The sequence below is a fragment of the Ipomoea nil genome, unplaced genomic scaffold, assembly GCF_001879475.1.
Source record: "Ipomoea nil cultivar Tokyo-kokei standard unplaced genomic scaffold, Asagao_1.1 scaffold1721, whole genome shotgun sequence".
In the NCBI taxonomy this organism is placed as follows: Eukaryota; Viridiplantae; Streptophyta; class Magnoliopsida; order Solanales; family Convolvulaceae; genus Ipomoea; species Ipomoea nil.
Window position 1 is genome coordinate 705252 of NW_017618149.1, and position 13123 is coordinate 718374.

General features: G+C 39.1%; 2 protein-coding genes across 4 annotated transcripts; one reads left to right on the forward strand and one right to left on the reverse strand.

The window, feature by feature from the left end:
* Nucleotides 1-745: 745 nt before the first annotated feature.
* Nucleotides 746-4243, reverse strand: LOC109191859. The gene has a single exon (XM_019342533.1). The coding sequence runs from the start codon at nt 4241-4243 to the stop codon at nt 746-748; it is 3498 nt and encodes a 1165-aa protein (XP_019198078.1).
* Nucleotides 4244-6312: 2069 nt separating this feature from the next.
* LOC109191906 (probable cyclic nucleotide-gated ion channel 20, chloroplastic) lies at nt 6313-12716 on the forward strand. Of its 3 annotated transcripts, none has more exons than XM_019342587.1 (13): nt 6313-6589; nt 7223-7744; nt 7829-8020; nt 8129-8227; nt 8433-8570; nt 9017-9259; nt 9359-9625; nt 10759-10911; nt 11024-11100; nt 11204-11333; nt 11462-11708; nt 12102-12240; nt 12373-12716. In XM_019342587.1, the coding sequence occupies exons 2-13, from the start codon at nt 7238-7240 to the stop codon at nt 12512-12514; spliced, it is 2334 nt and encodes a 777-aa protein (XP_019198132.1). In that variant the 5' UTR covers nt 6313-6589; nt 7223-7237; the 3' UTR covers nt 12515-12716. The 3 variants fall into 3 exon arrangements, with proteins under 3 accessions (XP_019198132.1, XP_019198130.1, XP_019198131.1); XM_019342585.1 differs by having other exon boundaries at nt 6314-6589; nt 12078-12240; XM_019342586.1 differs by having other exon boundaries at nt 6314-6589; nt 10759-10904; nt 11023-11100; nt 12078-12240.
* Nucleotides 12717-13123: the final 407 nt, after the last annotated feature.

Here is a 13123-nt window from a genome sequence, read left to right on the forward strand (position 1 = left end):
TATATTTTCCATACAAATGAATAAGGATAACAATTCATTTCTATAACTGAGTTGTTAGAGAACGAGCACATTTGCCTAATGTATGAAAATACTAAACAATGATAAATAAAATCTTCAAAATTATAGGACCGTGTCCGTACATCTAGACATTAGCTATTAATTTAAGCAATTATTTGCACAAATTCAAGCAATGATAACATCAAAATATATAAACGATTCAAATCATATCTTTAATTGCACTATATAATATTTGATGTTCTAATTTAAATAATTATATATCGATTCATATACTCTTATTATTAATATATTACAACAAATCCATTCCGTGCATCGCACGAGTGCAAATACTAGTTAATTAAATTATACTTTTCCAAAAATTTACTTAGCAAATATATTCAAATGTCCAATATCAATTAATTTGTCAAGGAAGCTAAGGATCGAAACTCAATATCTTCTTGTTTGGTAAATATTATTTTTTCGCGCAGAATCTTATGTGGTGTTTAGTTGATTGTAATTGAAATTATTTTTCAATATTATTTAACATATATGTAAGAAAGTTACATTGTTTGGTTGGAGAATCGCAATTCTCTGAATTCAATAAATTAGAATTCATACCCCTCCCCCTCCCCCCTCACACACACTCATGAATTAGGATTCAGTCGTACGTAGAAGGAAAAGGAAAAAAAAAAAAGAATTCATTTACCCTTTTTTTTTTTTAGCACAAGAACGAAAGATGTATTACTGATCAAAACAAATGAGCGATACAATCTGGTGGAACACCAGACCAAACTCCCGAGACAGACATAGAAACGGTTGCCCGAGCAAGCTCATGAGCCACACGGTTCGCTGATCTCTTGACATGGGATACAGTTACATTCCCAATGTCCCTAGCAATCGACTGACATTGCTTAACAACTAAACCGACATACGAAAAGTCAGACAAACAAGAATTGAAAGCATTACAAAAATTTAAACAATCAGATTCTAAAATGAAATTATTCTGAGATTGGGATTTTAGCCATGTCAATGCTTCTTTGGCACCCAAAACCTCGGCCATAAACGGATCCCCTTCACCCATTAGACGCCCACTCATTGCCGCCACAAAATGCCCCTCGTGATCCCGGATCACACTGGCGAAACCAGCACCATCCCCTGAAACAGCTGCGTCAGTGTTGCATTTTAACGTACCTCTCAGCGGAGGAGTCCAATCAACCAATGGCCTAGCCGACACTTGAACTGTGCCATTCTTCACAAAAACTCCTTCCCACGTACGTTGCATATTCCGCACACGCTCAATTGCCACAGCGCTTGTTGATGTCCTATTCTGCCACACAACTTCATTTCGTATGAGCCAAATAGTCCATAAGGTGGCTGCCAAGCGAATACCTGAATGAGTAGAAGTGCCACCTATAGACTCGGCCATAAACTGCAAAAATTCACGCCCCTGACGTATGTCTGCATGACTCCAAAGTTGTTGTGCGAAGCCACAATCACAAAATAAATGATTCATTGTCTCCGCATTACAACCGCATAGCGGGCATCCTCCACCAATCCAAGCCCTCCTCTTATGAAGATTTTCACGTACTGGTAGTATGCCGCGAGCACAACGCCATAAAAAATTCTTGACTTTGGGGGGAATGGATAATGCCCATAATGCCTGCCATGCCTGGAACCCATCGCTGCAGCTATTCGGAAGTTGATTTTCCATTAATAATCTGTACCCATGTTTTACAGTATAGCAGCCGTGTATGTCACCTACCCACCGCCAACAATCCTGAAGCTGGCTATTTACGGGAGTGGCAAGGATTTTAGGGACATATTCAGGGAGAAAAATATCATAGATAATGTCTGTATCCCAATTGCCGTCCTCTGTCATTAAATTCTGCACTCTTGCCTCGCGAAGATAATCAACGCACGGAGTAGCTAGCTGCAAGTTGGATGAACCGGCTACCCAATTCCAGCCCCATACCTTCGTATCTCTACCGTCTCCCACTCGCCGGGCAATACCCAATTGTAATACATTTCGTCCAGCAAGTATGCTACGCCAAATGAAACTGGGATTCCCACCTAGCTGTGCCTCCATAAAACCAGTTGTAGGAAAATATTTAGCTTTCATGGTTCTGCTCACCAATGACTCGGGTTGGATTAATAATCTCCAACCCTGTTTGGCTAGCAATGCAGTATTGAATTGGTGTAATTTTTTGAATCCAAGACCACCTTTCGCTTTCGGCGTACACATCTTCTCCCAACTTAGCCAGTGAATCCCGCGATTTCCTGTATTCCCACCACCCCACCAGAATCGGTTGAACAATTTTTCCAGTGTATCACAGACTCGCAGCGGTAATAAATAGACCGACATGGTAAAAATGGGAAGGGATTGCGCAATACTTTTGAGTAAAACTTCTTTACCTGCGCGAGATAGTAGCTTATTATGCCAAGCCCCCATTCTGGTACGAACGTTCCCTTCAATGTATTTAAACACCGCAGTTTTGCTTCGTCCCAGTGCCGAAGGAAGACCCAGATACCGTCCCAAGTCCAGAGCTTCGGGAACTCCAATAATCCCAGACACCAAGTTCCTGATCGGAGTACTCGTGTTGTGGCTAAACACCGCAGTAGACTTCTCATAATTTATTAATTGTCCCGAGGCCAAGCTGTAAACATCTAAACAATCCTTAATTTTTAGCGCCTCCCCTTCTTTGGCCCTGAAAAATAAAAGGCTGTCGTCAGCAAAAAACAGGTGGGTAATGGCCGGTGCACCCCGCGCCACTCTCACCCCGTGAATGTCCCCCCGGGCCTCTGCTTGCTGCAGAAGGATAGACAATCCCTCGGCACATAAAATGAACAAATAGGGCGATAACGGGTCTCCCTGTCGGATACCCCGTGTAGGCCGAACCTGCCCCGCAATCTCCCCATTCACCAGTATTGAATAGTTTACAGTAGTAACGCATAGCATGAGTAAGTCTACCCAGTCTCTCTGAAAGCCCAACGCCTCCAACATTCCTTTTAAAAAAGGCCACTCCATCCTATCGTACGCTTTAGCCATATCAAGCTTTAGCGCCACCCACCCCTGACAACCCCCTGTTTTCCTACGTAGGTAGTGTCCGACCTCACCGGCAAGAATAATATTATCCGTGAGGAGCCGGTTAGGAATGAATGCACTTTGTGACTGAGACACCACATTGTCCAAACACCCTTTAAGCCTATTAGCCAGCATTTTAGCGAGTACCTTGTACACCACTTTACATAGAGCTATCGGCCTGAGATCCGAGACCTTTTCCGGGACCGATTTCTTGGGAATTAGAACGATATTAGAATCATTCAATCCCTGTGGGAACTGTTTATGCTCCACACAATTAATGATGAACACTGATAAGTCGTGTCCGAGAATCGGCCAGAAGTGCTGAAAGAACGCCGGTGACAAACTGTCCGGGCCAGGGGCCTTTTCCGGTTGCATGTCAAACAAGGCCGTTTTCACATCATCCACTGTGAACGGCCGAGACAGCGAGATTTTCATCTCCTCCGTCACACGCCTGGTCACTCGATTAAAAATATTGGCACGGCAAGTGCCTGAACAAAAAATTTGCTCAAAATACCTGATAATCTCGGCCTTCATCGTCAAACCCTCCGCCCATACGCCATTCTGATCTTTAAGGTGGGATAAAAAATTCTGTTTCCGACGCGCCGTAGCTGATTTGTGAAAAAACTTTGTGTTTGCGTCGCCGTGCTTTAGCCAGAGCTGCTTAGATCTCTGCTTCCAAAAAAGTTCTTCAGCCTTCATAATTGCCTCCAGCTCTCTCTCAGCCTTGAAAAATAAGTTCACTGCTGCAGGCGTTCGATCTTCTTTCAATTGGTCGAGAGTCCTACGCAGTTTATTACTTCGAACACCAAACTTACGGTGGTGGTCGCCACCCCATCTTCCGAGTCGTTCACTGCATACCGCTAGGCGTTCCGGGAAGCTTAATCCCATTGACATGCGCCAAGCTGTGTCAACCACACGCGTACACCCTTCTTCCAACAGCCATGCGGATTCGAATCTAAACCTCCGAATAGCCACCCGTGTATAAGCAGCATGAACATCAATTAAAATCGCGCAATGGTCAGATTGTTGAGTATAAATATTTCTGACTACGGCCTCTTCATGTAACTCTATCCACGGCAAAGTTGCCACAGCCCTATCTAGCCGTTCCTCCACCCAATCATCAGTGCCTCGGCCTTTGACCCAAGTGTAACGTCCTCCCGTCATACCCAGGTCAATCAACTCACATTCATTCAAAGCATCGTTGAATCCCTCTATGAGAGTCGAAGGATGAGAATGCGTACCACGTTTCTCTGAGAGGCAGGTTATATCGTTGAAATCACCGACAACAACCCAAGGAATTCATTTACCCTTTATTATTATTATTATTATTATTATTATTATTATTATATAAAAATATTTTAGTCTTTATATCACTTCTTCATTTCTCATTTCTAATAATTTTATTCATTTCTATCAAATAATGTAATTTAAATTTTTATTTTATTTTCACTTTTTTTTTTCCGACAAAATTACAATTGTCTTCTTTCCTAATTTATTCGTCACAGTCAAACACCCTTTTAGTTGCCCACAAGAATGTACAGAGTGCAACAAAGTTAAATAAAGCCAACTAAAAGGGGAAAAAAGCAAGGGTCTGGATCTCCCCTTCCATTAGAAAAAAAAAAAAAAAAAAAAAGCAAGGGCCCCATCCAACGTGTCATGCAATAAACAAAACCTTTATAAAAGAACACTGAATATGATTGACTCGTGCATAAAAATCGAAATCGAAAGAAAATCAAATACTTGATAATAATATGAATTGTACGTTGTGAGACTATACTATTTTCTTCTTCTACTTCATTCCCTCCTTGTTCCCAATCACACATCGTTTTCCATTTATACATTTGGAGAAATTTATTTCCCTTCTTTATATTTCTTATTCTGTTTTCAAAAAATATATATAAATATATAGCATACGATATATAAAAAATAAGATTTAACTTTGAAAAAAAACACATGTGAACTTCACAATAATTATTATGGAAAAGAATAGAAATATTAAATAGAAGTACATCGTGCATGTTTTTACGTAATCTTAACATTGTACACAGATAAGTCATACTTTGAAGTTGTCGTCGACCTTGTACACAAATACGGTTGATGTGAATCATTTGTTGTCACTCCAATTTTGTATTAATTAATGTTAGAATCAAGGACTTACTACTATGTAAAAAATTATAATTTATAATAAAGGCTTAATTTTATTTTCTTATATAATAATCATAGTCATAGTCATCAATTACTGAACTTGACATCTTATTAGCCTCTGCTTAACAATTTCTTCTTCAGACACGGCTAACATTAACTACACAATTTTTATTCTTGTTGCGACTCGAACTTAAACTTACTACTATGTCAAAAGTTATAGCTCGTAGTAAAAATCAATTTTATTCTCTTGTACAATTATTATATTTTATGAGAGGACCCGGCGGGGAGTTTGACGGGGACGGAAAATCCCCATCCCCGATCAACTCATAGTCAATGTGTCAAATCAATACAATTTTTAAAAATAAAAATGAAAAAATTGAATCAATAGAGGAAAATGCATAAAAATATGGTTTGACATTGACATAGTGGCAAAACTTAATTAAACTCCTAGTCCTCTTCAAATTATGTTCATATACCTAGTTTCATATTTTGGTTATTAATCTATGCAAATTAAAAGCCATTACTAGCCAAATAAATTAGTTAATAATACTGAATATAGTGAAATCACTATATATATACTGAATACAGTGAATAGGATATTATACATTAGGGTTACTGTCTTTAGTTCCTTAATTCTAAAATCTAATAATATAATTCCTAAATAATATAAACATATAATATTATATTATATATATATATTTTAATTATTCGGGGATGGGATGGGGCCGGGCTGGAAGGGGTATCCCCGTCCCCGTCCCCGCCGGGGAATTTCAAAAAGTCTCCGTCCCCATCCCCGTCTCCGATCTCTGAAATTTTTTCCCGTCCTTGTTCTCATCTTCAATGGGGACGGGATCCCCAACGAAGACGGAACACATTGCCATCCTTATACAATCAAGTCTCATCAGCGATAGTGAGAGGTTCCTTGTGCACAGTGAGAAAGACCCTTAGGGACCAACTTCCGCCCAATAATATTTTTACCCACCAATTGCTGAAGTTGGCTTCCAGCAACTAATTACTCAACTTGGCGCCCTCCGCCCACAATTAATTTTCCAGTTGTTTATTAATGGCGTATCTATCAGTCTGGCAGTCAGTCAACTCGTAAGTCTTCTTCTACTCTTGTTTGAAGGAGTCAGCTCTGCTCATCTCTCCCCGGCCCTCAAAGTCTTCGCTACCTCTCTCTTGGTATTTGCGGTTAAGTTTCTCTGTACATTCCCTTTCTCAGTGAGTTATTATGGCCAATTCTTCTTCTTAAGATTCTCAACCACTGCTCTACTGCTCGCTGCTCGCTCTATTACCATTGTTTTCTCTTCCCTTTTCGTCCGAATGCTGAAGCCGACTTCCGCTCATACCTCTACTGCAAAATAGGTTCTTTTACCTCACACTCTACACTTTTTTTTTTTCTTGAAAAAAGATATAAAGTTTACAACTTTACACTTCAATTTTGTGTATCTTTGGAATTATGATGAGTGCTAAGTATTTCTTTTTTGTTCTTTTAGTATTTTTCTTCTGTTTGTTATTGTACTTGAGAGATTTTGATCATTTCTTCAGTACACTGTATATGAACTACCCGTAGGGTTGCTTATAAGGTTTATATACCTGTTGAGGTTAAGATTGGAATTTGAAACTTTTTGTTGTCTCTTCTGGCTATCATCAAGAATCATGCTCGATCAAGAGCTGCAGAGAGTCAGTCTGAGAGAGAGAAATTGAAGCTTTTTTTTATGAGGGGTTTAATTATTGAAAATTGAAATTATTGTAAGGCCAGGGTAAATTGGTAGTTGACTTCTACTAATTATGGTAAACTATTTTTGTTTAAAAGATGCAATTTTTTTGGGTGTTAATTTGACATAAAATCAAGATTGTGGGTAAGAGGAGAGATAGGAATGCTGTCTACATATATACACCTTAATACCTTATCCAAGGGAACCAAGAATCCTAGTTTTGTTGCTATAGCTTTTGGCGTAGTGATAAGCGCTTAATCTCAACACTTTCCTTTTACAGCTCAACTATTTAGAAATGGCTGCTTCTGAGAAAGATGTAGTACCAATGTTATCAGCCACAGATTCACAAACTGATGAAAGTGATGACAGTAGATATCGTCGAAGGTTTTCCTCTAGTGCAAGGAGTGCATCGCTGTCTATCCCAGCGAACTCCATGGACTCATATTATACTGAAAATGCTCTTCTTGGATTTACTGGTCCCCTGAGGAACGAAAGGCGGACTCCTTTAGTACAGATGAGCGGCCCCTTGTATGTTAGCCACAAGCCGGAGAGCAACCTTAGACCGTCTCAAGTAACTTTAGGACGTAAACCAGCTGGACCAACAATGGAAAAATATCCTTCTGTTGCTGGGAGGGAATCAAACCGTTGGGCCAATGATGACTATTTCGGGAAAAATGAACATCTCTTAAGGTCTGGGCAACTGGGAATGTGCAACGATCCATACTGCACGACATGCCCAGCCATTGACATCTTAAATGCCCAGAAGAAAAAGTCGAAATCACCAGAGATATATGATCACAAGGTATATATTCTGCTTTATGTAAATGGAGTACGTGATCTATGCTACCTAAAGTGCTCTAATGTTGAATTTAATGCGACTGTGCAGTTCCATAATATGATATATGGAGACGCAAAAGGTTGGGCGAAGAAAATTTGTTCTTTTTTGTCTTCACGCATTCCAGGTGTCATGAATCCACATACTAAGGTGGTGCAACGGTGGAACAAATTCTTTGTCATCTCATGCTTATTTGCGGTTTTCATTGATCCCTTGTTCTTCTTTTTGCTGACTGTGAATCAGGTACCGACTTAATTGTGCTTGTCTTAGATATCTCTTAGACTTCTATCAACTGATGTAATCACATGCCTATTATTGCATTTAGAATTTCCTTTCTCCTTTTGGTTCTAGGATAAGAAATGCATAGTACTAAACTGGCCCCTGACGACCACAATTGTGATTTTAAGGAGCTTTACTGATTTCATATACTTAATACACATGCTTCTTCAGGTACGTGACTATTGACTTGACTGGTATTCGTGTCTTCATTAGTACATACTTCATATTACTTTGGCTATTACAATGTAGTATAGCACCCCCATGAGGCTTGAACCCATGACCTCCCATTTAGGAGAGTTACTTCATGGCACTCGACCACAAGGTCATAGGTATTGTGCTAATTATTACCCTATCTAATATCGATTTTAATTTGCAGTTCAGGTTGGCTTATGTTGCTCCTGAATCCAGGGTTGTCGGAGCAGGTGATTTAGTTGATCACCCCAAGAAAATCGCTCTCAATTACCTTAAAGGATATTTTTTTATTGATTTCTTTATTGTATTGCCATTTCCTCAGGTAAATCCCCCGTTCCATTCCACTTATAAACTTCCATTTTTGTGCCATATGTTCTCTTTTTCTACTTTTCTTAGATCATAAAATATGATGGGCTCTAGATATATGCTATTTGTTTTTACTGATTATATATGTATATATAGATCTAGTTCTTGTCCTGGCCTTGGATTACCTTAGCCAACTTGTCGAATTTCCCATTCAGACAGTACTTGATAATGTGAGTTATGTGCATTTGAACTTGTAGTAACATGTTGTAATTGCATTATGGATCACCATAAATTCAGGATTGTAGTTTCGATCTTATTTTAGTTTAGTAATACTAAAATTAAATATACGCAATTAATATCCTTTTGATCGACCTTGGGTGTTTAACTTATGTCATGATAAAGCTAAGCATAGCATGGATTTCTGTTAACTACTAAGTTTGCGTGCGTATTTCACATCTGCAGATCATTATATTGTTGATTTTACCTAGATCGTTATCTGGTGCAAATTTTGCAAAAAACCTTCTGCGAGCAGCAATTTTGGTTCAATATGTGCCTAGATTGTTTCGGTTTCTGCCTTTGATCGCGGGGCAGTCTTCAAGTGGCTTCATATTCGAGTCAGCATGGGCTAACTTTGTGATAAATCTTCTAACTTTTGTGTTGGCTGGCCATGTCGTTGGGTCATGTTGGTACCTTTTGGGCTTACAGGTAAGAACGAACTAATCGAGATATATATAAATAATATTTTGGTGGCATATATGACTTAATAAGCTCGATCTGCACTTACTTCTCTTTTTCCTCCTCCAGAGGGTGAACCAATGCCTTCGTGATGCTTGTCATGATTCGAAAATAGCAAACTGCCGGGAATTCATCGACTGTGGGCATAGTTATAACTTCCGACAATTCTCAGATCATCCATCATGGCATAACTGGACAACAAATGTAAATGCAACTGCTTGCCTTAACAAGGATTACAAGGATGGTTATTATGGAATATATGGCCAGGCAGTCAATCTCACGACAAAGCCTAGTATTGTTACGAGATACGTTTACTCATTGTTTTGGGGCTTTCAGGTATTTATATATAGCTAGTAGCAAAAACACAACTTTATTTCCTTATAGACTGCCATCACATTTTTGAGAGGCCACCAATTGATGAACTTGGTCCTTTACTGATCTCTGCCCAACAATTCCCCCCGGCACCTGCCAGTTATAATTGCACAGTTCCGTGACCTGGCTCTGATGCCACTTGTTAGAATCAAACGCTTACTATTACGCCAAAAGCTATAGCTAGTAGCAAAGGCGCAACTTTATTTCCTGATAGACCGCCATCACATTTTTGAGAGGCCACCAATTGATGGACTTGGCCCTTTACTGGCCTCCGCCCAACAATTCCCCCTCCTAGCACCTTGCCAGTTTTAATTGCATAGTCCGCGACCCGGCTCTGATGCCACTTGTTAGAATCAAACACTTACCATTACGCCAAAAGCTATAGCTAGTAGCAAAGGCGCAACTTTATTTACTTATAGACCGCCATCTAGGGGTGTAAACGAATCGAATCGAGTCAAATATCTCAGTATTCGATTCGAATTCGATTATATATTCGAATATTCGTATTCGTATTCGTTTAATATTCGAATATCAAATTTTATTCGTATTCGATTCGACCAGTTTATTCGAATATATTCGATTCGACTCGAATATTCGAATTCGAAATGCCTAACTTAATTTTTTACAAAAATTCTTTAATAAATTAAGATAAAATGTAATAAAAATTTATATTTATATAGCATAAAATATTCGAATACTATTCGAATATATTCGAATCGAATACACTCTAATTCGTATTCGTATTCGAGAAATATTCGAATCGAAAAAAGTATTCGGATTCGGATTCGTATTCGAAATATTCGAATTCGAATCAACATATTCGAATTCGAATCACGAATCGAATTTTTTTTATTTGATTTGTTTACACCCCTACCGCCATCACTTGGCCCTTCACCGGCCTCCGCCCAACTATCCCCTAGCTACCAATTGATGGACTTGGCCCTTTACCAGCCTCCGCCTAACAAGATAGTTTTCACATTTCATTGTGGATTTTACTTATAGGCACTCGATCTCACTTTTCATGTCTTTAATTGCATTGTAAAATTTACTTTTGCTGCAAATTATTTCCATCTTATATTATTATTGTTGGTGGTTAGCAAATAAGTACACTTGCTGGGAATCAAGTTCCAAGTTATTTTGAGTGGGAAGTTCTTTTCACTATGGGCATTATTGGATTGGGTCTTCTACTTTTTGCTCTACTCATTGGAAACATGCAAAACTTTCTACAGTCGCTTGGTCGCAGGTACATCTATCTGTTACTTCTGTTATGGGCTGTTTAACAAAATATAGAGATAGATTTAGAACGTTTTCAAGCAAAAGAAGCATTATTTTACGGTTGTACCCTGCATTGTCTAATACAGGCAGTTGGAAATGTCACTGAGGCGTCGTGATGTTGAGCAGTGGATGAGCCACCGGCGCTTGTCAGATGATTTAAGAAGGTAGGTACCTTTTAGGCCGGTTTTCAAGAATTAATTATTGGCCCGTTTCATTTAAAAATGCATGTATATATATATAGCATCGTTTTCGTTTAATTCCTTGTAGGCGAGTTCGACAAGCTGAACGCTATACTTGGGCAGCTACGAGAGGGGTCAATGAAGAAAGGCTGTTAGAGAATCTACCTGAAGACATCCAAAGAGATATAAGAAGACATCTGTTTAAATTTGTCAAGAAGGTGAGTTTGATCGAGTTAATAGTACGCTTTCCTTAATTGTCATTATTCTCGATCTCTTCTTGAGGGTCATTGCTTTCCTTGTGAAGAATACTTAATTCATCATTTGAAATCAATCACGCAAACCGCAGGTCCACATTTTTGCACTGCTAGATGAGCCAATCTTGGATGCCATTTGTGAAAGATTAAGACAAAAGACATATATAAAAGGAAGCAGGGTTTTGTACCAAGGTGGTCTCATCGACAAGATGGTTTTCATCATCCGGGGAAACATGGAAAGCATCGGAGAGGATGGAAATGCGAGCATATTGTCTGAAGGGGATGCTTGTGGGGAAGAACTCCTCACATGGTGCCTAGAGCATTCTTCCGTAAATAAAGGTATGTAAATCTTTTCAACAACTTATATTCTATCAATTAAGGAACTACTTGTTGGGCAGAGGCCTGTGAAGGGCCAAGTCCAGCACCCTGCCTCTCGAAAATGTGGTATCAGTAAATAAGGAAATTAAGTGCTATAACTTTTGACGTAGTGGTAAGCGCTTGATCATAACACTACTACTTAAACTTATTGAATTTCCCAAACTTGAGTTTAGGCAACCTAACTACTTAACTCGATTTAGGGACAACCTAAACATTCCAACAGACACTACTCAATTAGGTAGAATATATATAATGAGTTAATGACAGACATGACAAGAATGTAAACTGTGTAACACTGAATTGTTTCATTCTTTGTGTTTCATCCACCAGATGGAAGAAAGATCAGAATTCCAGGACCCAGGCTGCTTAGTAATCGGGGCGTCGAGTGCCTAACTAACGTTGAAGCATTTATATTGCGGGCAGCAGACATTGAAGAAGTCACTTCTCTGTTTGCAAGATTCTTGAGGAGCCCGCGGGTTCAGGGTGCCATAAGGTATTATATATATTCTTGCATGGGCTCGATCTTATGAAATATATTAGATATTAAGGTTTAATTGTTTCATCTATCTTAATGTTTCCTTAATGATAATCCCATTTACTTAAAATGTGTTGTCTTATAATATAGGTATGCATCTCCTTATTGGAGAGGTCGGGCAGCAAGGTGCATTCAAGTTGCATGGAGATATAGGAAGAAGCGTCAAAGTCGTGCAGATGGCGCCAGCCCACAACATTCTCTTAGAGACGAAAATCTGTTCATCAACTTGTAGATTGTAAATGTTTTTGTTGTGTACGTAACATTATAGTTTGTAAAAATTTTGTCTGTCAGCTTCTAGTTTGTCTCCCACAGGCATTATATTTGTAGTTTGTGTCTCCCATAGGCATTATATTTGTCATCCAATACGGACACAATTAATGTGCATATGTAATACATTATTTCTATGAGTTGGGATTTAGATTTTGCAAATCTTAGCCATGAGAATACCCTCTCATATCAAAATTAAAGACAAATCTTCATTATAAAGAATAAGTGATCAACGGTTATGATTGAAAGTCAACACCTTAAATTCATGCAAATTTCTGTCCAAATAGGTTAGTCACCGATAAAATATGAGTTTCTATATTTGATGGGTAATAAATATGCTATGGGACCGTTCGTGGAATCACCTGTTCCGAAACCATATGGTCGAGTACCTCGCCTGGTCGGCTAGTTTCGTGCTCGGCTTAGGGGATTGGAGAGCCTAGCTTGCACTACAAGTAAAGAAAACCCACTAGTCCTTGCAGGAGGGGCGTCTGACGACGTGCATGAATGATGGATCTGTTGCATCTATTGCCTAGGGTAATCAGCCTACACGTAGTTGGAGGGTGGCCGATCAGCT